The 27,391-nt window shown below is 39.6% G+C and overlaps 1 protein-coding gene across 2 annotated transcripts; it reads left to right on the forward strand.

Moving 5' to 3' along the window:
* Positions 1-285: 285 nt before the first annotated feature.
* On the forward strand, positions 286-24,652 carry rasgrf1 (Ras protein specific guanine nucleotide releasing factor 1). 2 transcript variants are annotated; one of them, XM_034878241.1, is made up of 27 exons: positions 286-1,015; positions 5,082-5,188; positions 5,471-5,618; positions 7,228-7,320; positions 7,402-7,655; positions 8,384-8,463; positions 8,623-8,816; positions 9,913-10,022; positions 11,002-11,120; positions 11,622-11,782; positions 12,503-12,566; positions 12,871-13,013; positions 13,147-13,229; positions 13,317-13,568; positions 15,277-15,647; positions 15,742-15,861; positions 16,939-17,109; positions 18,091-18,197; positions 18,920-19,032; positions 19,130-19,190; positions 21,195-21,298; positions 21,401-21,485; positions 21,590-21,787; positions 21,885-21,964; positions 22,075-22,192; positions 22,279-22,347; positions 22,853-24,652. In XM_034878241.1, the coding sequence occupies exons 1-27, from the start codon at positions 740-742 to the stop codon at positions 22,943-22,945; spliced, it is 3,774 nt and encodes a 1,257-aa protein (XP_034734132.1). In that variant the 5' UTR covers positions 286-739; the 3' UTR covers positions 22,946-24,652. The 2 variants fall into 2 exon arrangements, with proteins under 2 accessions (XP_034734132.1, XP_034734133.1); XM_034878242.1 differs by having other exon boundaries at positions 288-1,015; positions 13,320-13,568.
* Positions 24,653-27,391: the final 2,739 nt, after the last annotated feature.

Genomic DNA, 27,391 nt, shown 5'->3' on the forward strand with positions numbered 1-27,391 from the left:
GTTTTATGTAACCACTTTAAAACTTATATCTACATTGTATGTTTACTTTGTCAGGAACAATGTGCTGATAGCTGAATGACAATCAGTGAAAAAGAAAATAAGGGGGACATTTTATTATTTTCTTCAGCAGCCTGTTAAACAGCTGATTTCAATTTAAGTGGATTTTTTTTCTCTCGAAGGTAGCCTATGTGATACTCCATTTTTTCACCTCTTGTATCCCCAGTACTACTTAATACTGCAGGCTTGAAAGGAAACTCAACATCTTATGGAAACGTTCCTGTCCAAGGTCCTGAAATCTGCTTTCTCAAGCATGCGCCATGTGACTTTACCCAGCACTGCCGAGCTCAGCACCAAGCCTGCTGCTTTCCGGAGAATTCATGTGAGGAAAAGGACGAACCCCAAACCCCTTTACCTCTCATCTTGCGTTGTTTAGAATGTTTTATTTTTCGCCGCATCCCCCCTTCCGTCTTTTTTTTTTATCGGATAATGTAGACCATCAAAGCGCTCGGAGTATGACACAAGATTTGAGGATGCTGGACTTGTGCTGCTCGTTTCGTTCCTCTCTTTTTACTTAAATGCCAACACGGTGAATGCGTCGGACAAAGTGGACAAGCCTGCTGGTCCGCATTCAGAAAGTCAACAGTCAGGTCTTGTCTTTCTTAATTCTATTTTCCCTGGAGCGACTTCAGAAGGATGTAACGACCGATCCACCTTGCGCAGCTGAAGTCTTCTCATCAAAATGCAGAAGGGAATACGACTTAATGATGGTCATGTCACCTACCTGGGGCTTTTGGCAAAAAAGGATGGTACAAGACGAGGGTGCTTGAGCAAAAAAAGCTCAGACAACACGAAATGGCACACAAAGTGGTTTGCTTTGTTACAAAATATGCTCTTTTATTTTGAGAACGAGTCCAGCTCTAGACCCTCGGGATTATACCTGTTGGAGGGATGCATATGCGACAGGGCGCCTTCACCAAAACCTTCGCAGTCAGCCAAGGAGTGTTTGGAAAAGCAGGTATGGCGCGCGCACACACACACATGCGCGCGCGCGCACACACACACACGGTCTCCCTCTCTCGCACTGCTTTATTGTTTTTTAGGCTTTGTGTTAAAATATATTTACGAGGTTACACGGTGTAAAATTTGCCCCTACGCCGCAAACGCCTTTGAACTAATTTAGTCGCGAACACAACGCTTCCCTTATGCGTATATTCTTCTTATATCCAATCGCTTGATGACGTTAAATCCAGCGCATCAAAATAGCACGAGGTTCCGGATTGCTGTATTGCACGTTATGTAATCCATGCATGGCATTAATGATGAGGTAACACTTACACCTAATGATATTACCATTAACAGTTCTTGCACTGGGCTCTGCAGTGTTTTGCTCTAGGTTGCAGCAAACCCGAGCTTGATGATTTTTGATGGGATAGTTGGTGCAATGGATGTAAATAGATTTCTGTTATTTTTCAGGAGGATGCATTTGCATCCGAGTTGGTCACATATTTTGCTTTTGACTTTCAGTCATTATCTTTTTGGCGTTTTAGGGTGGTGAGTGATATATCTAATGCTCCTTCCAATAAAACATGCACACACAAAAAAAGTTGTTGCCTCAAGGTTTCTATCTTGTGGTGAAATGATGAAACTACAGCTGAAGCTGCAAAAACAGAAGGGTGCCAGTGATCAGTCAGCTCTCATCTAGATGACCTGAATGAAATGATTCAGTCCAATACTTTAATTTATAATTAGCATTAGAGATGGTAATTATGTCATCACTTCTTATTACTGGTGTCAAATCTTTAAGGAAGACTCTCTCAGTCAGTGTTAAGACTACATGTAGCAGGATACTTTTAAAATCAGATCTGCAAATGATGATGATGTATCCACTCAATCTTTAAAAAAAACTTATCTGGCTACTTCTTAACACAGCAAAACATGAAAGTGAGGAGTAGAGAGGTTGACAGGTCTGTTGACATTGTTATTGTCAATAAACCGAATGGGAACCTAATGCTTCACTGCCACTAGCTCTCCTTCCCTCTCTCCAGGCTCTGTGCCTGGCTCTGTCGGTAGGGCTGCAGTCCAAAGTGAGTCCTGGCTCTTCCTGTGAACAGCTGCCTTTGTGCTGACGAAGCAGAATGCAACACACTGGCTAATGTTGTGCTCTCACAGTTGCTTTAATGGCACCCAAAAAAACCTCCCTGAAAGAATTTGGACATGTTTTCTTTATTTTGGTCAGCAGTGCTGTTTACAATGCATTGTGCTGTTTTAAATGCATATACAGTATGTGAACATGAACATGCTGGGAACAGCCTGATCTATAGATGGACGGAATTCACAATAAACTTAAAGGAAGATGCTTGATTACTTTGTCCTGTGAAGCATGTTTGATGGGAGTGAAAGCACTGAGCGGTACACAAATAATGACTGACTGATGTGACTGATATTAAGGGCTGTTGAAGAGTTACCACTCATTATAAACAAACCAATATCCTTAACAACGACAAATACGAGCAAAAAAATATCAAGTCCGTCTCCTATCCTCACTTTGATTCATGGTTTTGTGCAAACGTATTAGTAATCCACCATAATCCCTACATTATATTTATGCTGAAATGCATTTAGTGTGAAAATAATAATGCATTTGAGCCTGAGGTTTCTATGGCAACCCTTATTTGCATCCTAAAGAATGATGCAGTTGGGAGAGGCGGGGCAACAGAGAGGATAGAAGTAGTGTCTCTCCTATTCATGCGAGCGCTATCTGGGAGAAATTTGTTCCTTGCAGTACCTTGGAGGGGTCAGTGTCCATTTATTAAAAACACAGCTCGCTCACACTGGGAAACAGCAGCACTTCAACCAATAAAACACAAAACTAGTTGGTTGATTTAATACAAACTGTACTGTAAATCAAAAGATCTGACTACTACGTACCAGTAAAGTATGACAAGCTGGTGATGTTGGTATGGAGAAGGCTAACATCCAAACAAAAGATCCTCATTAAAATGAAGTGAATGCAAGTAGATTGATAACCAACACTTAGTGCTTCAGGGAATATACTACCGTATAGATCTCATTATAGGATTCAGGAAAGTCCTTCAGTATTGCTGCAATAAAACTGAGCTGTTTATCAGTCAGTAGCAATTATACAAGACAAAAGAATTATTCCACTCACGTCTAATGAATTATTTACCACTCATATCCACAGCACAGCAAGACTGACAAGTGAGTCTTGTCCCCATAACAAAAGATTCTAGGATATAAGAGCAAATAATACTTATGGAGCTACATGATACTTTTTACCACTGCTTTGTCAATCTCATATATCTCTGTTCTGATCAGTAATGATTTGTTAAAGGTGCATGACTCAGCCATAAACACAAACCAGGAAGCAGACAGTGCACTTAAAATTGCCCCACACCAGACACTCACCGCGCTTTTAGAGAGATCATGAGGGAAAACTACAACAACACGCATGCATCTCTGCCAGAAATAGATTTTCTTTGACGGTAGGATGAATACCTAATGAATGTGAAGATAGAAGAGCAGTCAGCCATGAATAATGATCAGTTGCAGGTTGATAGGCGCCTGTTGAACATCTGCAGGCCAAAGGTCAGAGTCTGGTCTCCCTCAGCATGGCCGGAACAGTCCATGGGACAAATTACATTTCACTTATGGGACTTGTGGTATTGTTTTATCATCCCTCACTTTAGTTATGTTTTTATAAGCAAAAATATTCTTTATGTAGCTCTGATTAAAAAGGCCTTCTTAACCATAATAGAAACCCAAGAACTATTACATTTAGAATAAAAGAAAGTTGCATTTATAAATGCAGGTGATGTATTATTCTTTATTTGTACTATTAGATAACTTATTTATAAGATCATTATTTATTTGTTTATCTATTTATCTAGATATTATGGACACTTCATTGTGGGGTAAACACACTTTGCAAACCCACAAGGATCACTATATTTGATTTAAAGCAATGTTTGCTGTATATACATTTATCCAAATAGTTACAGCATTGTGTATTTTCACCAGTAATAGTATAAATGTTAAATCCTAGTAAAAATTGCAATACTCTGTAAAAAGGTTTTGTATAAAAAAATGTATTCAAGCAAAAGTACTTGAGTATTATCTGCAACAACTACTACAAAGAACTACTACAACCTACAAATTTGTGTGACTGTTGTTGCCACTCTTCATTTTAACCCCAACCGGTCGTCAGACAGCGCCTACCGAGAGTCTGGGTCTGTCCGAGGTTTCTTCCTAAAAGGGATTTTTTCCTCTCCACTGTCGTACTGTTGCTTGCTCTGGAGGGAACTACTAGAACTGTTGGGTCCTTGTAAATTATTTAGTGTGGTCTAGACCTACTCTATCTGTAAAGTGTCTCGAGATAACTCTTGTTATGAATTGATACTATGAATACAATTTAATTGAATTGAACAGTGTTATCAGTATCAAAAGTAAAAGTAATTATCTTATTGCAGACTGGCTCCGTACGTAGAAGGAAATTCCAAATCGATGTTTCACAATGTGAAAACACCAAAATCGGACCCTATCAATGACCCATACATCCTCTATGAAAACATAGTAAATGATTTGAAATGCTAATGTAGCAATAATTATAACAATAATAACAATACTAATAATACCTTATTTTCAGCTGAGCTTTAGTTGCTAGGAAACAGGTCTCACACAGTTATGTAATTGGCCGTGGCTCCAGCCTCCATGTCTTATGGCATTTCCTCCTGGGAACCAGAGACATCCCAGGAATCGAGCTGGGGGAGGGTTTCCTCAGTGAGCTCCATCAATTGCAGTGGTGGGCGAGAAAGATGTGGCTTCCCCAGGCCCTGTGTGGTTTTAAATCACCCGCTTGATGTCTGCAGCAGCGAGGCAGTGGAACAAACACAAAGACAAAAGCAGTGGAAAAGCTTCAGTTAAGCCCCTATATAATAGATTTATCTAGAAGGTATACAATAACGAATGCTCCTTTCTGTGTAGAACATATAACAAGTCAGGTTAATGATAGTCCTGTTGTTTCTAACAAGAACTCCACACCCTTTCTCCCTTGTTTGTTTCAGTACTATTTCACTGTCAACTTTACCCATGAAAACCAAAAGGCGCTTGAGTTACGCACAGAAGATGTGAAGGACTGCGATGAATGGGTGGCTGCAATATCACATGCCAGGTAAAGGCACACATCAGTGAAATGTGCAGACATGGCAATTATAAGTTGAATTAGTCATTAGAGGGTAAGTAATCTTGGGTTGCTCAGTCTGTGGGGGATGTTGCCATGGTTTCATAAGTGGGGTTAAACTATATAGAAATTGAAGAAAAATGCTTTGTTCTCAAGAACAACCTGATTGCTTTGATGTCAGATGAAACTACATGCATTGATGTGAAATGCAATACTCAAGCTGACCGCGTGTGTGTGTGTGTGTGTGTGTGTGTGTGTGTGTGTGTGTCACAGTTACAGAAACTTGGCCAACGAGCATGAGACTCTCATGCAGAAGTATCTTCATCTGCTTCAGATTGTGGAGACGGAGAAAACAGTTGCTAAGCAACTTCGACAACAGATAGAAGATGGGGAAATAGAGATTGAAAGGCTTAAGTCAGAGGTAATGCTCGCTGTGATGCCTTTACACTGAGGAATAGGCTTATAGACAAATATGAATACATTATTCAGATTTGAACGGGTACAAACAGCAAACACCCCATCAATCAACACTTTTTTCCCCACAAACATTACAACTGTTCTTGTCAGTCGTACCACAGACAGATCTAAACACACCTTGTCACAATCAGCTGAATTCCAGCTTCACAGCAGTGTCAGGATCTCTGATGTGCATTGAGGATATATCTATTTAGAAACTATAGAAAAAAGGCACTCCTAATAACTTATACTTGCTGTTATAGTTTTTTGCTTGTTATTATTCTTCTTTCTTTACTATCAAAGTAATCCCAAGCATTGTTCTCTGTACAGTATGAACATGAACTGCTAGAAGACAAACCAGCACAATTTTCCTGATGAAAATTTATCAGAATGTAAATAAATAGGCTACATATTAAAAACACAGATCATTGAGGTTCACCCTTAATTACTTGTCACCAGATTAGTTGTGCAGTTCAGGATAAAGCTTGACTGGTGTTCCACAGCTTTCCTATCATCATCATCCGATACTGAAGCCTGGCATCTTGAGCTGAAGTTAGGGACCGTTTCAAACATTCATGCTAGTAGAACGAGAAAGCCTTTCAGATTTACACATAGTTTTGTAAGATAAACAGATACAGTTTGAAGCTCTACATTACATCCCTACTCAGGAGTATCTGTTTGGACTATTTTATTCTTCCAATGGCGGATGTTTTACGGTTGAAATATCCAATATGTTGTCCTTTCTGACCAAACTACAATGCGCAAGTATTACAGGGTTTTCCATGTATAGATAAATGTGTGGCAGCCACACACAGTATCAGTCAGACCTGCTGTAAATAGACTTCCTAAACTGGCACAATAATACTATATTACCACTTCTTCTTGCACCGCACACTCACTCCTCATCTCGCCAGCACAGCAAGTAACAGCTGAACTAGTGGGAAGATGATGGATTATGCTGATTATTGATGTTTGCCTCATATGTGTGAAGAAGTGTTAGAGGACAGAAATGGAAGCACTGCATTGTCACAGGGAGACAGTTGTTCAGGCCAACCACACTCCACTTTGCATCTCCTCTCAGAAACAATGCCTCCAATAGGGCTGCTTTCCCGGCTGTAATCTTCAGATCAAATAGTCATTTTACTTTGATGTGCAAATGTGATGCTTGAAATCAATTTATGTGCTGAATATGCATGAACACGGCTTTAAATTGCATCACTTCTATGAAATGCAATGTCAATTAACTCTCTTGCCATCTACAATGTAAATGGAGACACTTAGCTTCAAACAGTTCAAGGCAGTTCCAGTCTGTCTTTTTTTCAGCAGTCTATTACCTCATGTCAACATGCAAGACAGTTTGGTTCTATTTACATTACCAATGTGAAAAATAAGTACTGATGCAGAGGTACCAGCCAAGTGAACACAGCTAGTTTAGTCAGGATAATGTCTCAGTGTTGACAGTGCTCACAGGTCCTGTCCTGTTAACTCAGTCACTCTGTTTACATGCTGGTACAGTAAGTGAGAAGTGTGTAAGTGGGAATGATTAGTCTTTCTTGTGGTTGGCTCCGCGGCAGATCTCTGGGATGCTCAAAGACAACGAGAAGATTCACGACAGCCCTGCAGCCGTCCCAACAGATGACGACTCAGAAATCAAGAAAATCAAAAAAGTAAACACATGAATTAAAACTTGTTGCTAAATGTTATATCTTAAGATGCTAAGAAACTGACAACAGCCTTTAAAATTCCAGGTCCAGAGCTTCCTGCGAGGCTGGATCTGCAGGAGGAAGTGGAAGACAATCATTCAGGATTACATCCGCTCACCACATGCAGAGAGCATGAGGAAGAGGAACCAGGTGGTGTTCAGCATGTTGGACTCAGAGGCTGAGTACGTCCAGCAGCTTCACATCCTGGTGAACAATTTCCTGAGGCCCCTCCGCATGGCAGCCAGTTCCAAGAAACCGCCCATCACCCACGATGATGTCAGCAGCATCTTCCTCAACAGGTCGGATCCTCTTGTCCCACAGAGCACTTTCATTAACTGCCTCCCTAACATAGTTAGTGTGGAGTTTTTTTTTTACTTAAACTAGTAGCATTACGGAGCAATGTTATTGTGAGTGGAAGCTCGATTTGTTTATCTCTTTGACATGTGCTATTCTTCTGAACGCCAATTGGTGGAAGTAATAGAAACTATGAAGATTACTAGCTAGCAAAATAAGTAAACAATGCAAATATAAAATCACAAATCACCTTTTCAAATGTTTTTAAGGAAGGAGATGGAGGAAGGAGATCTCAAGAATACATACAATGTATTTCTTAAGTGTATTCTTCTACAGTAAAAAAAATATTTTTTAATTTGAACATTTAAAGGTTATAAGACTTAGTGACATTCTATTTTAACCTCAATATAAACAAAATTCCTTTGAAGAAAGATAAGAAATGGGAGAAATATGAGCTGTACAAGCATATATATACTGTATATATATATGCCGAACACACACGCATTACAGTGAAGACAGTAATCTAGACACACCCATATTTGCCCATTCAAAATCCACCCACAAACTCATCCAAGCACCTTTATGCTTAAAACCTGCACACCCATGCTCTCTTACACACTGTCTGGTGTCAGGGCTTTCTTTAATCACAACTTCACTGGATTTTGGAAGAATGATGAATACAAACTCTGTATTTGTTTGAGAAGTTAATCCTTTTTTCTTTCTTTTTTGTCAGTGAAACTATCATGTTTCTACATCAGATATTTTACCAAGGTCTAAAAGCCAGAATAGCGAGCTGGCCAACATTAGTGCTGGGTAAGAAACATTATCATTTCATGAGTGTTTTCATAATGTGTCCATCTTAAAGCTGGTTCAGTGTAAGTGTTATATGATTCAAGACGAATGTTGAATTACTCCACAGTATTGTTTGTGTCCTCGTGACAGTAAAGTATCTTGGTATTGATCCCTCTATAGCCGACCTGTTCGACATCCTTCTGCCCATGCTGAATATCTACCAGGAGTTTGTAAGAAACCACCAGTACAGCCTGCAGATCCTGGCTCACTGCAAGCAGAACAGAGACTTTGACAAGCTGCTGAAGCAGTACGAGGCCAAGCCTGACTGTGAGGAGAGGACTCTGGAGACCTTCCTCACCTACCCCATGTTCCAGGTGAGCTCATTTGTGTCACAGATATACACACGAAATAAAGGCGGACCCATTTGTTTTCTGTAGAGCTGCAGCCTAGAGACAGATTTGGGCGTTAATTCTGAGCTCTCCCTGACTTTCTAGGCCAAATTCTTCCCTCCACACAGAAATGTTACCCTTGGGCCGTATATTTCACCAGCGTAATACTAGCTGGCTATAGCTATGCCATTACAACCCAGTTTAGCTTTCTGTAAAGTGGTTTTGTGTCCTCTACAGTCAAAGCCGTTGTAAACGTGTCTTTTCCAGAGTATATCTTGACATTGGACAACAAATTGCCCCCATTTTAACCTCTATTCCACCACTATTGATCCATGTTAATTGCAATTTTCAGGTTTTATTTATTGTTCTCACAGGAAATCATAGACTTATTTCCCTAATTACAATTAACCTGCAGTGCATAACCTTGCGTTGCACTCTTTCAGTTGCTCTATGATTATATAAGGTGAAGATAAGAGATGATCCCACAGTCTCTGGAGAAACCTGCTTCATAACTAGTGGTAAATATGTCAAATGGAAAATCCCACATAGGATTTAATAACATTTGTAACCAAATTGGCAAATATCCAATTCAGAATCAGCTTTATTTGCCAGGTATGAGGACACATACAAGGAATTTTGCTTTGGATTATACATTAGTATACATTTCATGTGTTTTGGGCACTATTCTTGCCATCATGGCACAACCAAAGATCCGATTCCTTCTTGAGCACTCAATGACTCTCTGAGCGATGTCCTATATTGTAGCATTACTGATCAAGAACAGAAACAGTAGGTATGTGTCTGCTTTTGCTAAGAATATCCTTGTAGTGTTTTTCCTCTATGAAAAGCGGTTGGTTTTTGGAGCTCGGGCTTTAATAATGGCTCCTTTCTGGCAAGGCACGCAGTTTCCCGACAGTCCCCTCTGCTGGGGCCTTCTGCAGGCTGTGCTGTGTTGATAATACATTTTGCTGATGAGTGTAGATTGTGCTCTCCACTGATCTACTTCTCATTAGTGTGCGTGCACGTTGGCATGTGCATGTAAGTTCTTATATTTGAGTGTGACTCTGTTTTGTCTCCGTAGATTCCCCGGTACATTCTTACGCTCCATGAACTTCTGGCCCACACTCCCCATGAACATGTAGAGAGAAACAGTCTGGACTATGCCAAATCTAAGCTGGAGGAGCTTTCCAGGTACGTCTATATCAACAATTCCTCCAATTTCTTTCAACCACAGGTCATTTGTTCCTACCATCTAATATGCCCCACAGGAGCCTTTCCCATATAAGCTACCCTACACATAGCAGGAGATCAACCCACCGTCATACCTAAACAAAATGATTGCAGTTGTAAGATGTGGTTAATGTTGTGAAAAGGTCCCAGTTTGATTAGGTTTAGGCAACAAAACTACTTGGTTAGGTTTAGGAAAAGATAGTGGTTTGGGTCAAAATAATTACGTTTGTCATGTAACTTCAGTTACGTACGTGATGCAGTTTAATGTTACGTAGCATATATGTAGTAACATACTTAACTTTGTCACTCTTTATTTTACATTACTTGACTTCCTCCTTTTACGTCCGTCATAATTACTACAACCACAAGAGGTCATAGCCACAGTATATGGGTATATAATGAGATTGTTATTCAGGGGAAGACCGTCCCTTCCTATAAAGTCAAGACTTGCATGGCATCTCGACTGAGCGACATAACTTTACACGACATAAAGGGCATAAATGTTGTGCATTTATATACATTAACATAAATCTAGCAAACAATTTAACAAACTACCAGTATGAAACTGGTTATCATGTTTTTTGTTATAATGGTAGTAATAAAAAACATTTGTAGGATAAGTTGAACTGTATATAGAAACAAAGGGTTAATTATTCTTTTATTACCTGTAAAAACCTGCAGAGGTAATACTTTTTAAAGCAGTATCTGCAAAGCAAGCTGTATGTTGCTAAAGAGGCAAAGAAAGTATGACAAGCACTTTTGCTTTTGCTGTAAACGACCACATAACTGAAGGCTACCCAGATGACTTCATTAACTTTATTACATATTATTTATCTCATTAGATATTTGGCATATGGACAGTCACTGACTCAGATTTTACTCAGGGGTACTGAGTCCTATATAGATTAAATGAGAATAATTAAATGTTCCTTTTCCCTAGAATCATGCATGATGAAGTGAGCGAGACCGAGAACATCAGGAAGAACCTGGCAATAGAGCGCATGATCATAGAGGGCTGCGAGATTCTCCTCGACACCAGCCAGACATTTGTAAGACAAGGTATTGCCTGCCTGCTGTACTTTAAATCCCAGCAAAGAAACCTCCAATCCCACAGAAATGCAGACCTGTAAGAGAGGGGGATTTCCTGTTCCTTACCTGTCTGACAGCCTGATCTCCCATCTTCAGCACTGTATTGAGGGGAAAATACTGAGATACAAAGAATATATCTCTCTCGCAGGGGAACAACGTGTACAGGCTTTAATTTTTGAGTGCAATTAGAATGTTCAGAGGCAAACTGATGATGAATCTGGGACTGTAAATGTCACACGTCCCCAACAGGCCTTGACGGATGTGGAGAGGACGAAATGGTACATTATTTAATCATTAGTATCTCTGTGACTCTACAGCACATGTATTAATATGTAGAAGAAGGCTAGACAAGCAATGTAATACTGATTCTTTTTTTTATTCAGTTCCTCCACTGCCAGCTCCTCTTGCTCCTTTTTTACCCCCTGTTCTTGCCTCTTTTCCACTTATACACTCTTTTATTCCCACATACAGGGTCTCTCATCCAGGTGCCGATGAGCGAGAAGGGCAAGATCACCCGTGGGCGACTAGGCTCTCTGTCTCTGAAGAAGGAGGGGGAGAGGCAGTGCTTTCTCTTCTCCAAGCATTTAATCATCTGCACCAGGGGTTCGGGGGGAAAGCTTCATCTCACCAAGGTGTGCCTGCGCTGCTGAGTTAGCTGTGGAGCTGCTCCTCATTTCAAACATCACAATCTTACTGCGCCGGAAAAAACCCTGAACCGCTGAGCTAATTTCAACGGATTAACTGAGATGAAAGCTACAGGGTTAGCAATGTCGTGACTTTTATCATTGTCAATGACCGCTGGAGCTACACACACTCATATAAGCCTGCAAACACACAAGCCTGCATGCACAAAGCCACACACAGCTCACTTTTCAAGTTGATACGGCAAACTTGTTAGCAGGTACCAGAGAAAGAAAGAAAAAAGCTGAAAAGACACAAGGGTTGATGGCAGTGGCCCAATCTGCAGCTGGCCAACAGTTTTCTGCATAAGAAAGGTTGAAGTGCGTTTGTCAATCTATACAGAAAGAAAACTGTTGTGCTACGACTGTTTGCTGGTTCAGTGGGTTTTGCCAGGAGTTTTAGAGTTGATGTTAATGACACCTTGCATTTCATTCTTGTCCCTTTGACAAAGGGATATAAACAGCATATAAATGAAAAGCTAAAAGTAGTTAATTAAATGTATATAAGCAGTGGAGTTGCTGATCACATCCGTATTTTCATCGTTTAATTCTAAAATTCACAGTATAGCACTCATGAATCTTTACCCTTTTAGTGTAAATGTACAGTATGTTATAGCTGCAATGTAAGAGCATGAGTGAAGACACTAAACACACATTGTATGTTGTTTCCAGAATGGAGTAGTCTCGCTTATAGACTGCACTCTTATGGAGGACCCAGAAGGGACAGATGATGAGTGTGAGTGTTTTATTCATGTAGCAGCTTCCAGAGATATGCATAAAATCTACCAGGTTTGCAAATGTATATAATGTAGGATTACTAGTGTGTGCCTGAATTTATTAATATTTGATATGCCATATTTGAAACAGTTGCAAATTTGCTCCAAAGGCAGACACAGCCACTAGAAAATAATACAGACTCCACATAAATGTCAAAGGATGATGTTAATGCACAGACAGTATAAACACTTGTTATGTATGCATTTTTAGAGGGAGGGATAGAGAAAATGACATCTAGTTATGTCTTTGTGTTTGCCTCAAAGCCAAATCAGACAAGAGCGGCCAGGACATGGAGCACCTGGACTTTAAGATTGTCGTGGAGCCAAAGGAGAGCCAGTCATTCACAGTCATCCTGGTGGCCTCCTCGAGGCAGGAGAAGTCTGCGTGGACCAGTGACATCAGCCAGGCACGTCAACACGCATCACCGTCTCCAGCAGTCAGACAAGAAGCCAAATTAGTTGGCAGAAAGCCTGCATGTTACAGAACTCCCTAACATGTTCTTATGTCCTCTCTTTTTACTTCTGTTGTCTGTTCCACAGTGCATAGACAACATCCGCTGCAATGGGCTGATGATGAACGCCTTCGAAGACAACTCCAAAGTCACAGTGCCGCAGATGATCAAGTAAGCCTTGTTTTTTGTATATGCAATTCTTTGCAGCTTTCCCTTTGCATTCATTTCTAGTTTTGTTTGTCTTTTTTATTTTCTGAGCAGATCAGATTCAAGTCTGTACTGCGATGATGTGGACATCCGCTTCAGCAAGATGATGAACTCCTGCAAGGTGCTGCAGATCCGCTACGCCAGTGTTGAGCGCCTGCTGGAGAGACTGACCGACCTTCGTTTCCTCTCCATTGACTTCCTCAACACCTTTCTGCACTCCTATCGTGTGTTCACCACAGCTGATGTGGTGCTAGACAAGCTCATCACCATCTACAAGAAGCCCATCAGTGCAATCCCTGCTCGGTGAGTCACGTTACATGTGAACAGATTTGAATGTTGTAAAGTTGTTGATGGCACTGCTGTAACAATAGACAAACACATCTTACAGTATTTGAGACATAGGCATCCCTCCAGACTTTACCCTGCTGCATAAATATGAGATTGATCTATTTGTTGTCTTCTCATCAATGCAAGGCATGTGCAGAAGCCAAGGTGCTTGCAGGTTGAATTTTTAGGTTTTACTGAGACATTATGACTTGTTTCTTACTGTTTTTTTTAGCCATAAGTAGACCTGCGCAATTCTCTGAAAAATATGAATCATAATTGGTTTTGCTTAGAAATTATATCACAATCGTCTGCCACGATTTCTTTTTCTCAAAGTGTAATGTTTATTGCACACCTGAACCATGACAAAACAAAACAGCAGTACAAAACGCAGATTTATTTTTGGCACCTATAGCACATTGCTCATCACCACGAGCCTGTAAACATAGAGGCCTCAATGAAGAGAAGGGAGAGCATTAAAACCTATTTTATAGTCAATGTTTAAAACTCACAGAAGAAAGTAGAAGCATTTGTGACGCGTTTTATTTTTAATTGGATTTATTTGTAAATTAAATCGTGAACAGGGTGAATCAAGATGGCAATTTTATAACAAATAATCGTGCAGTCCTAGCCAGAAGTGATGAATTTGTTTCACCTTTAACATTTAAAGAAGGTAAGTTTCACTTGAGAAATCTCACTTCAATCATGAAGACAATACATGTTCTAAGCCACTGTCTAGCAGCTCTTGCAAATAGCAAAAAACAACAACAGAAAGAAGATAGATAGCTAGATAGATAGATAGACAAAATGTGAGTCTAGCTGGTGTTCGGGGATATTTGTTATTGTTGCATTACATGTGACAGAATTAGTGTTCACACACTGTATGTATCACTTATCACTAAGTCCAGTGATTTCTAAAGCTTTGTGTGCACATTTGGGGAGTTTGTTGCACTTGATGCTTAAGTATTCTCGCGTGTGCGTGTGTGTGTTTGTGTGTGTGTGTGTGTGTTGTGCTTACGCGCACGTGTGTGTAGATGTGTGTATGTGTGTTTGTATTTATGCGTGTGTCCAGTGGTCGAAAGCAATAATTGGGTCCAGTCTGCCTGCCTGGGAGTGTCTAAACCGGGCTCTGTCGCTCTATGGCAACCAACATTGATGCTGCAGGACCCCACCCTTCCCTTCCTCTCCTCCCTCCCTCTCTCCTTGTCTGCAAAAGATCCATAGTGTGAAATATTGACGGAGTGTTGCAGTGGGGCTAATTCGCTGCTCCACAGGCCTAGAGTGAGGGCCCCACTGTGGGGTTCAGATCACCGGGAGCTCCCCATGCCCACGCCCTGCAGCATGCTCTCCCGTGGCGCTTGTCATGTCACTGTGTGAGACACCTACACTTGGCTGCTTGTGTCAGCAGTGGCCATGCGCACTATCACTCGCTGTGCTATTTATGGGAACCCGTGAGGTCGCCAGGAGGGTGGCAGGGAGTGGGAGAGGTTTTCTGCAACACTGCAGCTTGTATCCTGCTTTAAAATAATGTGACTACTGGTTGCTGTGCTAACTTGGTTTGCATGAATTATTTAGGAGATGTTGTGTATATAGCTAAGCTCTTAAAACATAGAGAATACTTTCCACATATCAAGGAGACATATTCCTATATCCTAAATTTGAATGCATTTATCCTCCCTTGATGCAGGTCCCTGGAGTTGTTCTTTGCCAGCAGCCAGAACAGTAAATTCCTGTATGGAGAGCCTCCAAGCTCCCCCAGGGCCAGCAGAAAGTTCTCCTCCCCACCTCCTCTCGCTATTGCCAAGAATTCATCCCCAAACCGCCGGCGCAAGCTCTCCCTCAACATCCCTATCATCACTGGGGGCAAAGCTCTTGACCTCGCTGCCCTCAGCTGCTCCTCAAATGGCTATGCAAGCATGTACTCATCCATGTCCCCATTCAGCAAGACCACCTTGGACATCAATAAACTGTACGTGTCCAGCCCTACTTCGAGCAAAATCCCTGATGAGGGAGAAGACAAGAAGGACAAGGTGGAGGATATCTTTGTGAGCAAACAAGGTAGGTCAGCAAGATCCAATCCTCAGAAAATTATTCAAAGTTTGATTTGCAGAAATTATGTTTTTATTAATCTGTGTGATTTGATATGATACAGATCACTCTGTACGAGAAGAAAGTGACATTGATCAAAACCAGAGTGATGACGGGGACCCAGAAGCCTCTCCTATCAAATCACCAACCACCCCAAAAAACATCAAATGCAAAAACTCCTCAGGTACATTGTATCCTCAACCTATGCAATGACATAAGATGCCACAAATACAGTGTACCAGCCAGTTCCACCTTCATCAGAGCCCTCCACACATTTTATTTGACCACAGTAACAGACTACATAATAAAACAATGCTTGTAGCTGAAAATGATTTGGAGGAAAAAAGGCCAAAGTTAAAAACAAGGTCCATGCTGCTCAGGAAGTTCAGTCACATGATTGAAGGTGCTCTGTGTGTTCAGGAATTAAATTATGTATAGAAAAAAAGCCTTTAATTTACTGTCTATTTCATTATAGAAAATGTTAAAGTCATAGGGAGATGCAACCAACCAACTGGATTGTGGATTAATTATTTTAAATGGAAATTTTAGCCATGACTTTGTTTAAAGAAAACAAAAACCTGCCACTGTGAAGCGTAATTCATCTCAAATGTAAACTGGTTGATGATTATGATCATATGGGGAAAGCCAATGCTTGGCTTCAGTAGGTGTTAGGGAAACTTGTGTCATAGCAACTACATCAGGAGCGTGTTTTCCCTTCCGCCCCCACTAATGAGGCTTTTTCACTGCAGCCAAGATTATCTGTAATTTCTAAATCTATCAAAATCACACAATAGATTTGAGAGGAATCTGTCATCTGAAGTAAAGAGTTAAATGAATATGCGAAGCAGTCAGTGTCTCACATGGTGTAGAGTTCTTAGCTGCTTATGCTCTGTCTATGTTTAAACATAGCAGACTGCAGAGAATCTGTTGATTCCTCTGTTATGCTGATATTTGGTGGCTATATTTAGCTGCAACCATCTTGAATATCAAAGCCTCTTGTAAGGGAAAGTCTGAGGAAACTGTTGCCTTGGCCTTTAGTGCCTCCCAGTGGACGCTTGTGTAACAAAAGCAGGTCGTTCTGCAGTCTATATAGATAGTTATACTCAGTAATATGAATAATAATTTTTTGTACATTTTGAGTTACACATAATGTGTTTTGTCCCTCCTCAAACTAACCACCCATTTCATCTACATACAACCAAAATCAAGCTTTTGACAGATTCCGGAGAGTTATTTTCTCTTCATCTTTGCTTCTCTGTAGAGTTTTCCCTGTTTTCCTACAACAACGGCATGGTAATGTCCTCGTGTCGAGAGCTGGACAACAATCGTAGTGCCCTGTCTGCTGCCTCTGCCTTTGCTATTGCTACAGCTGGAGCCAATGAGGGCACACCCACAAAGGAAAAATATCGGCGGATGTCCCTAGCCAGTACTGGTATACACGCCTATTCACAATTCCATTAGATATAAGCTCTTCAGTAACAGTTAAATTTGAGTTACAGGTTAACTTAACCAGGCGGCCAAGAATTGCAAAACTGCCCCACATCAGGTCAACTGATATTAGATGTACACTGTAACAAATTTAACGTAAAATTTACAGTAACTTACTGGCAACAATTGGCCAGTAAATTACTGTGAATTGTTTTTACAGTATTTTATGTATTCACTTTAAATACAGAACAATTAAACACTATGATTTTAGTTGTTTTGCCAGTTTTGCTTGTTTAACTGTACAATAAATATTAATTAAATACTGTGATTTTGACTGCATTTACAGTGCTGGTTTATTTACTTTACAAATAAACAGAGTTAAGCACTGTTTTTATGTATTGTATATGGCAATACAGTACTATTAACATTATGCATCAGTTTCTCACTGTACAATTTAAATACTGTCTCAGTGTGATTTAATATTAGCCAGCATTAATAGAATCACCCATATTCTAAAATATTTCCATTAACTACAGACAATAAAATTGTTAACAGTTATTTATTTAAGATTTGGCGAACAGGAACATGACAAAACAGGAATATAATAATGGATAATGGACAACACGCTAAACAACTTCTAAAGAGCAACGAATAACATAATGGAAATATTGAAATAAAATAAAACATTGAACATTAAAAAATAACATATTGAACATTTAAACCAGAAATGAAAATAAACGGTATTACTGTCTATTTCATAATAGAAAATGTTAATGTCATAGGGGGATGCAACCAATCAACTGGATTGTGGATTAATTATTTTAAATGGAAATTTTAATGTGAAATCCAAAGTAAATAAATTTAGATTTCACAGCCATTATTTACAGTGTATAGATTCTCCAAACCGTGTTGCTCTTTGCCAAAGCTGTATGTATCATAGTGATGAGAGCTTTATGTAAAAACTTAGTTGATTTGTTTTCTACAGGTTTCCCAACAGATCAGAGAAATGGAGACAAAGAGTTTGTGATCAGACGAGCAGCGACCAACAGAGTTCTGAATGTCCTGAGGCACTGGGTGTCCAAACACTCTCCGGTAAAAAATCCCCACACACTTCAAGGCACATTTACAGGAACAGTACTTAACCTGCCAACCACTGCCATGTTAACACTGGATTTGTTAACCTATTCTTATACTGATTAATTTCCTTTTTTCACATTGATTCTGTAAGTCGGCTTTTGTAGCAAGGACACTCGAATTTTACACAAAATGTTTAAATTTCTTTATTCATATGTGTGTAACTGGAAAAACAATAATGTATTTTGTCTAAACATAAAACTTGATTTCCATCATACAATCAGTGCAAAGTACTGAATAATAATAAAAATAATGTGAAATTAAATAAAAATGAAGATTCCTCAGAAGTGTAGTGATTTAATGCTTGTCCCAGGATGCCTTTGGCCGATCCCCAAAAATAACTGCTTAAACGTGAAGAATTAAATAATTGTGTATTATCTCATGTATCTTTGGTAACATGGTATGCAGAACACGTTTCAATTGCATGCAAAATTGCATACGTTCCACCTAGTTATATATTGCAGAGCCCTTTCTTTGGAGATTGTTGAAGGTCTCTTTTTGTCAATATCACACAAAGAATCAGACAAGAACACTTAGCAAAAGTTGGTTCACTACAGAGTAGAACACATTTTAAAATAAACTCTAAAAAGCAAAGAATATCACAATTTGGTGATTGGTGATGTAAGTAATTACACAATAGTTTTCAAGCCAATTTACATGTGCTGTCCATCCCTCTCCAGGACTTTGAAAGTAACAATGAGCTTAAGACAAAAGTTATTGTCTTCTTGGATGAGGTGATGCATGACCCCGAGCTGTTGACCCAGGAGAGGAAAGCAGCAGCCAACATAATCAGGTACTCTTTGTGTGCCTACAATTTATACACATTTGAAATGATGTATTATACTGTAGCTACATACTATAAAACTTGACCTTCTCTTACTGTCTGTCAGGACTCTAACTCAGGAAGATCACAGTGACAATCAGATCACCCTTGAAGACGTGACACAACTGGTAAGTGAAGTCAGCTGATGTTAATAAATGTTTAGTGGGGAGCAGTTTTAAAAGCAACACGAGGCAAGATTGTAACAAAAATATTCAAATACATCCAAATTTATACAGGTAAAGCAAAAGCACAATGTGGGGCTTTGATGGAGAAGAGCACCTCATCTAGGGCTGCAACTATTCTATCTTATCGGTTATTCGCTTGGTGTATTCACATTTGAGAACGTGGAACCAGAGAAACTGTGGCATTTTTGCCAACAAAAGAAATTCTTGATTAATTATTGAAACTCTTACTCTGCCAATCTAATTAACCATCATTAAAGGTGCAATATGTAATACTGACAGCTAGTGTTTGAAATAGTTGCTGCAGTACAAATTCAAAATACTGGAGAGTCGTCTCCCCCATCCCCTCCTCCCCAGACTCAAAGTTCAAGTTGGTTGCCAGGCTGAGACCGCAAAAGTGTTGCTAGACGCTTGTCTCACATAGGCAGACATTATTTCAAAGCACAGCGAAGTAGCAAACGCTAGATGCTGGCAATATGACAGTCATAAAAGCTTGTGCTCACGCGCAGCTATGTTCCCATCTAACAGAAACACTTCCTCGGCTTAGAATTAGGCTACAGTAGTAGGAACCACCAAAAATTCCACAACTTTGCCGTCCTTTTCCACCAAACACATTATTGGCTTAGAATTACGGCAACAATCGCTAAACACACTGCTAACTCACGGCCCTCTCTTCCCAATTTACAGCCCCTTCTCTTGGTTTAAAAGGTCTGACCGCTGTCGGCGACAGCCGTGGCCCGCTTGCCTGGTCCTCCGGTAACGTTAGCAGTTAGCAAGGTTAGCGTGGGGGCGTTAGCCAGGACCAGTCTGGATCACTTCACTGGCTGTGTCTCAATTGTTTTTGCAAGTATGTAAGCAACTCAGGTGCTATGTAGTTTAATATGAGTACACAAATGTTGAAATGATATAAAATGCCCGTCCCCTGTAGCCGTGACAAATTAACCTGAAGCTAATGCTTACCTGTTCAGATGTAAATGTGCTGTATTTATATAGCCCTTTTCCAGTTTTAACAACTGCTCAAAGCTGTTAAGATGCTTTTACATCTACAGGAAACATTCACCATTCACACACATTCATACACTGTGGCCGGGGCTGCCGTACAAGGTGCCACCTGCTCATCAGATAAACATTCACACACATTCACACTCCGATGCGCAGCACCGGGGGCAACTCGGGGTTCAGTTTCTTGCCAGACACTTCGACAATGACTGCAGGGGCGGAGATCGAACCACCAACCTTCCGATTTGGCAGGCAACCACTCTACCACTGAGCCACAGCCGTGGCTCAATATTAGAGATGTACATCTCCAATATTTACCCGGGGTTTGTAACGTCTCTGGCCACGCAACTGTTAACATTTTGTAGGTCGGGTAGAATCTATCTTCGTTGATCCCGTATGTTTGTTTGCTGCTTTCATGGCCGTAGGCCTACTAACATTAGTCTACAGCTGTGGCGCACTGGGTTTACGTTTTACCTATATCTGGCAACCCGGCCTGACTATCAAACTAGGCAGTTGATAACAACACACAGGCCAAAACACAAACATAAATTCTGTCACGGAACGGAAATTACAAAAGGACAAAATACTTGCATTAGCATTGTTTTCAGAAAAGATAGTATTTCAACTTGGCATGTTTTCTTTAATATCTGACGATGTATTGGGTTGTTTTTTGATTTATTAAAGTAAATATACTACATATTGGACATTTAACTGAGAATTAGACTTGCACACTTGCAGTGAAATTCTAAGGTTTTGTATATACATTCCTCTACCCAGAGAAAGTGAAAAATCTAAATCAGTAAAGCATTGCCAAGTCTAAAGAAAACTTGACACATGTTGTGCTTTGGGAGAAAGCAATCACACATGTGCTACTTTTTTACTAACATGCCGCTTTGTGCTAGGTTGCCTGGTACAGATTTAATAATTTCCTTGCCGTTTTCTTTCTCCTAGATGGGAGAAGGAAAGGTTGAGCCCTTTGAGAGCCACTCTGCATTAGAGATCGCAGAACAGCTCACTCTGCTGGACCACCTGGTGTTTAAGGTCATTCCATATGAGTGAGTGCCATCACACATCTCAGCTGTACATGTCTGTGGCCAAGAAGACCACACATTAACACAAATTCAGCGTTGTTTTTCTTTTTGTTAACTTGTTACCAGGGAATTCTTTGGACAAGGTTGGATGAAGAATGACAAAAACGAGAAGACGCCGTACATCATGAGAACAACAAAGCACTTCAATGATGTATGTTTTAATCAACAAACCCCTTTCGCAACAAGTCTTTGGTAACTTCCAGTGATTGTCCAATATTTATAACTAACCATTTATTTCTCTCTTTTCTGTGCAAGATAAGCAACCTTATTGCCACCGAGATCCTGCGCTGTGAGGACGTGGTTACACGAGTGGTGGTCATAGAAAAATGGGTGGCTGTAGCCGACATCTGTCGTTGTCTCCACAACTACAACGCAGTGCTGGAGATCACTTCCTCCCTCAACCGCAGCTCTGTTTTCCGCCTCAAGAAGACCTGGCTCAAGGTTTCCAAGCAAGTGTGTATCTGACTATGTATTGTGTGTTAAGCTTTTTCCTCCTCATGTGCTTAGAGTTATTATTCATTGTGTTCTCAATAACGTTTTTTTCTTCCAGACAAAAGGATTGATTGACAAGCTGCAGAAGCTGGTCTCATCAGAAGGAAGGTTCAAAAACCTGAGAGAGGCTTTGAAGAAGTGAGTTGCCTTCAAGGAGATAGTTTTGTACTGGATCAATAAAGCAAGTTTGCAGTGCTAGTGAATGATGAATGATCTGTGTGTGTGTGTGTGTGTGTGTCTCCCACCAGCTGTGATCCTCCCTGTGTGCCCTATCTGGGGATGTACCTCACAGACCTGGCTTTCATTGAGGAGGGAACACCAAACTACACCGAAGACAACTTGGTCAACTTCTCGAAGATGAGAATGGTAAGAATTTTAGTGTCCTGTTGAGACTTAGTGCAAGTGTGTGTTTTACTGTCAGAAATGAACATCCCGTTTCTCATGTTTTACAGATTTCTCACATCATCAGAGAAATCAGGCAGTTTCAGCAAACAGCATATAAGATTGACCTGCAACCAAAGGTAAATGAATACCAAAACTGTATACAGGTGGTGCGCAATTATTCCGTCTTGTGACACCCTAAAGGAAAGCTGAGATGCAGAGTTAATGCTTTATTAATTAAAGCAAGACTAGATAACTAAAAATAATATTTCCAAAAATCGTTTCAGTGGTTCATCAACTTGTAACAGTGTGAACGGCACTTCTGCATTCGCTTTGCGGCTCTCTACCGGCTATAAGCGCACCATGCAAGTTTGCCAGATTGGATAGCGGATCTGTAGTTCAATGAGATATAATGGGACAGTTCTGCTTTCAACCTATAGAGGGACCAAAGCGGGGAAAGTTACATAGTGTTGCTTTCAAGGGGTCATGAACCATAAAGGTTGGGAACCGATGATGTAGACAATGAACAATAGTGGCTGCCTTAGCTGTTTAGTATTGTTTGAAAAGTGTAAAGCTTCATTTCCATATAAAAAAATCTTTAATTTGATTTTTTTTAACCGTTTAACCTTTTTTTAAATGTCCCAGGTAACGCAGTATCTGCTGGATAATAGCTTTGTTCTGGATGAAGAAAGCATGTATGAAGCCTCGCTCAGAATTGAGCCTAAAGTGCCCAACTGATAAGGAAGTTCATCCTCACATTATTTTCTCGGTTAATATTACACACCAGTTAACATACACATCAACTTTTGTATAGTTGTACATGTTTAAGATATTTGCTCTTCTGTACAGTAGATATTTAAGGTTGTTTGTTACCGTTGCCATGATGCCACCTGCTTTAAGATTTTATTTTTATTTTGGGGTATTTCAAGCATAATAACAGAGGTCCCCTACGTTGCACAAACCTGTGTTTTCTTAGTGACCAATTACATTATTTTGCATCATTTCATACTGTTTGGACTTTGCACTTTCTGAGCACTTGTGCTGCCGCCCGTTGCTTGAGTTTTATGATGACTGAGTTTCTCTGCAACCAATGTAGCATTGTAAAAATGTAACTGCATCAAATCAGGTAAAAGTACGGAGAAGCACTTCATTTAAAGATATGGAACGATGATCAGTGGAGATGACAGTGAGGTACCTGAAGCATAACTGTCTTTGTGCTTCCACAACCAAAACAAGAGGTATTTGTTTCTTAATTTCTGCGCTCTACTCTGAAGTCAGATGATCCCAACTGCTTTTGTATTGACAGTGTTATTGTGGACCAGCCCATTGGGATGAAACCTGAAGGGAAGACGATTAAACTACTAATGCTAAATAAGTGCTCAATATGCTGTAGACGGAAAGGTTACCTCACATTCTCGTGAATTCCTTTAATGAACACGGCTAAGAGTCTACTGCCAGGCTAGCAGCGTTGTGAGGCTTTACTTAGGCACAGTGGTGCTTTGACCCTAATGATAACATCAGCATTCTAACATACGCAAAATGCCAATGCTGTCATGCTTATGTTTACCATGTTAACCATCTTTATTTAGTGTGTTAGCATGCTAACATTAGCAATAAACAAAAATTAGGTTTAGTTATGCAAGCATTTGATCATAAAGTATTGGACCAGTTAAAATGATGACCTAAATATGGCCCTAGATGAGAAGTCAATGTATCACCAAAGTTATCATAATTCATCCTGAGTGTGATAGGAATATCTGAACCAAATTTCTTTTAACAGTTTTTGACTATTCACTTGAAAAACAAATGTGTAAACCTAATGGTGGAATTAGAGAAAAAGTGAAAGGGGCACTAAAGTCAGCAGGCTTCATCCTCCAGGAACTGTGAATGTTTGTACCAAATTTCAATGTAATTCAGTAGCCTAGTTGAAATATTTCAGTCTGGATCAAAGTGGTGGTGACAGACTGATGAGCAATGACATCTCTAGAGCCATGCTGCTAGCACTGCTACAAATATTGTTGGTGAGAACGTGACTGGAGCTGATGAAAATTGCAGGGCAGTCATTCTTTTATAATAATTAATTATTTTTTTTAGAGAATCATACAATTTCTTTGCTCCCCGGTAGCAATTTTTCCGAGGGCCAGTAACGGTCCATAGGGGTCAGGAACCTCTGTTTTAAGACACACGTCCTCATTAACTCTTTTCTTTATAGCCTCTTGTCACACAAGGTGCACAAACTCACCTCAGTATATTTTATCTAATTTCTTAAAAGCTGTGTGACAACACAGTAAATAATAAAGAAAGGTTGCATCTCTTTATATTGCTGTGATTTAAGGTGAAGCATTAGTCATCTGAATTTACAGTTACACTTAAAACACACCAATACAGTATAGTGAGTTATATCTATGTTCAAATTTGATGTTTTCTGGTTTTTAGTTCAACTCAAAATATCACATGCGGTGGAAAGTGTTGTACTTCAGGTTTTTGACAATACTTCTATAGAGTAAAAGGTGGTTGCTCTTCTGTAATTAAAAGACAATCTGTCCTTTTTTGCTGTTCCAGTGATTGTGGAACGTGACTGTATATCACTCTGTTATATGCATTGCTGTTTACTAAAACTATGATAAAAACGTATGTGAATGACCTCTGCCTGCAGCATTCAAACACTATTTTTGTAGTAGTATAAGAGAAAGTAACCTGCTCTTTATATGAACATGAGAAAGTATTTTGTACGTTGTTGTTAATTCACCTCACTGAAATGTGCTGTACATTTTGTACATGCAACCCTGCATATTTCTCAATGTGAAACAGTGTAATCCTTTCAACAAAATAAGAGTTGTATCTCAAGCTTAAACACAAAATGCTACAAGTGTGGAAACCATGACTTAGAGGTAGGAGACAACTTCAAAGTGTTTTGCATTTATACTGTAATCCTGGCTATAACCATTTCTGTTAGCAGGAATATAGTAATGTAGTGCTTATTCTGTGAATATTTGTATGTATTTTTACTATGTATGTACAGTACACTTTTGAAGCTCATGTGGCAGGCATGCAACACCTACACAAACAGAATAATACTATATACTTATACTGTATACACTTATACATGCACATACTCTTATAAGGTATATAAACAAATAAACATTTTGCTGTTAGCAATACCCAGTGGTATGAAAATTATCTTTCAACCCTCATGTTTCCACACCTTCAGAAATATTCCCAGTTTTGTAAGAAAACTAAATGAAAAGACAACAAAAGAAAATATATGATGGTGATAATAACTACAACAAAAAAACATAAATATGTTTCCAAGTTACCTCTTGCTAATAAATCCATTTTATATCAGGGGCATTTTGTCTCTTTCTTTTGTTTTTGTAGATCATCTATCAGTCGGCATCACGCTCTCTCGGAATGAAAGAAAATATAAGCTGAAAGTATTTAACACCACCAGCATCTCTCTGTCTTAGAAAGCCATGATGTTGTGGACAAAAGTGTAACATATCAGCTGTATCTATAACAACATAGCAATATTCCAAATTCACAGTTTTCACAAATGCATAAGCTTGCATAAAATATACATTTGATAGATGTAGCAGTTACTTGTGAAACAACATGGACACATAGTTCAGGCCGATGAGAGAGTTTCACAATTTGAAAATCACTCAATTTTCGGTCTGGAAGTAGCAATTACAGTCACAGTTTGTTATCTATTTGTAATCATTTATTTTTTATATATTTTAATGTCACTATATGGTATAAATATTGGCTGGATTCACCTTCCCCAGGGAAAACATTATCATTGAGCCTCCCTCCTTAATTACATGCCCAGATCCAAACCACTCCTTTTGGAATAAGACCTGGCCCCAGTTTTTCTTTGTTTCAATTAGTTTGAGTCAGTTTGATTAAACAAACCTTTATTTAGGATGATGTGACCACAATATAAATTCAAAGTAAAACTAGATTTTGACACAGGAGCCCCTCTTCATAAAAAGCAGAACCCGCCTTAGTTAATTTTACACTTTTGTAGTTCAAACAGTGACTCAGTTCCTTTTTGGGCTGCCGGGTCTGTTGCCCAGTTAGTAGGCATATCCGGCCTTACAATCACTTAGAGAAGTTGGTAGAACATTGGTGCTTAAATGTTTCCTTTAACCTTTAAGCTAAATAATGATTACAGTTTGTATTACAGCCAAACCTATCCTTACATAGTATGTTGCCTCTGTTAAAATATTATATTGTTGTTATTACAAATAAAGTAAGGGCCTTTTAAAGTGATATAATAGCTGGTTGATTCATAGAGCAACTGGTCAGTGTACACTTGATAATTAAGGCTTAATATTACCCTTTTCTGCACAGTTTAGGGTACTTAGTTTAGTTATTCATGGGAGAAAAAATGTAGCTGTTGGATAGGCTACATTGGATGGTTGGATAGGCTACATTGTAGCCTATCCAACCATTATGCCTATCAAAAAACCCACTGACTTAACGTAGCCATAGTTACACAATTTGACCATTACACCTTACTTTACCTTAAAACTAGGGTATTTTGAAGTTATTAAAAGTCTCTCGTGGTTTTGAAAATGAATGTAAAATATATAATTTAACTAATTAAGATGAAACAAAGATAAATTAAACTGCATTTGATTTACACGGTAGCCTACAATAGGCTATAGGCTGTACAGGCTATGGCAACGCTCAAAATAGCCCAAATGAGGGTGAACAGATGAGTTTTAACTCTGGTTAAAAATTCGTGTCGGGATGGGACAAGGGGAATTTCAAAACTCCGGTGACACTGCAGGACTCCCGGGATATTTCCTTATACCCAGCCAATGAGCAGCCGACGGGAGCTGGCTGCAGGAACTCACCATGAACCGTTTTTATTGTTCTATATAACTAGGACTACTCGAGAGTCTGCTTTTGAAACTTTGCTCTAATTTTCTGATCTGGTGACGCTCAGGGCTGCCAACTTTCCCCAAACTGTGGAGTGAGATTTGGGGGGGCCAACCCATATTTTGCCGCGTACAAAGCAATTTCTTTGGGCCTTTATCCTTCAGGGAAAAATTTGAAAAATAAACCATTAAATGGCACTTTCTGGAGAGTTTTTTTGCAAAAAAAATGGAGAAATCAAGTCTTACTTGATATGTGCAAAACTGTAGGGTTAAGAGACTTTGTGTTGTTGTAGTATCA

The sequence above is a fragment of the Etheostoma cragini genome, chromosome 8 (genome assembly GCF_013103735.1).
Source record: "Etheostoma cragini isolate CJK2018 chromosome 8, CSU_Ecrag_1.0, whole genome shotgun sequence".
In the NCBI taxonomy this organism is placed as follows: Eukaryota; Metazoa; Chordata; class Actinopteri; order Perciformes; family Percidae; genus Etheostoma; species Etheostoma cragini.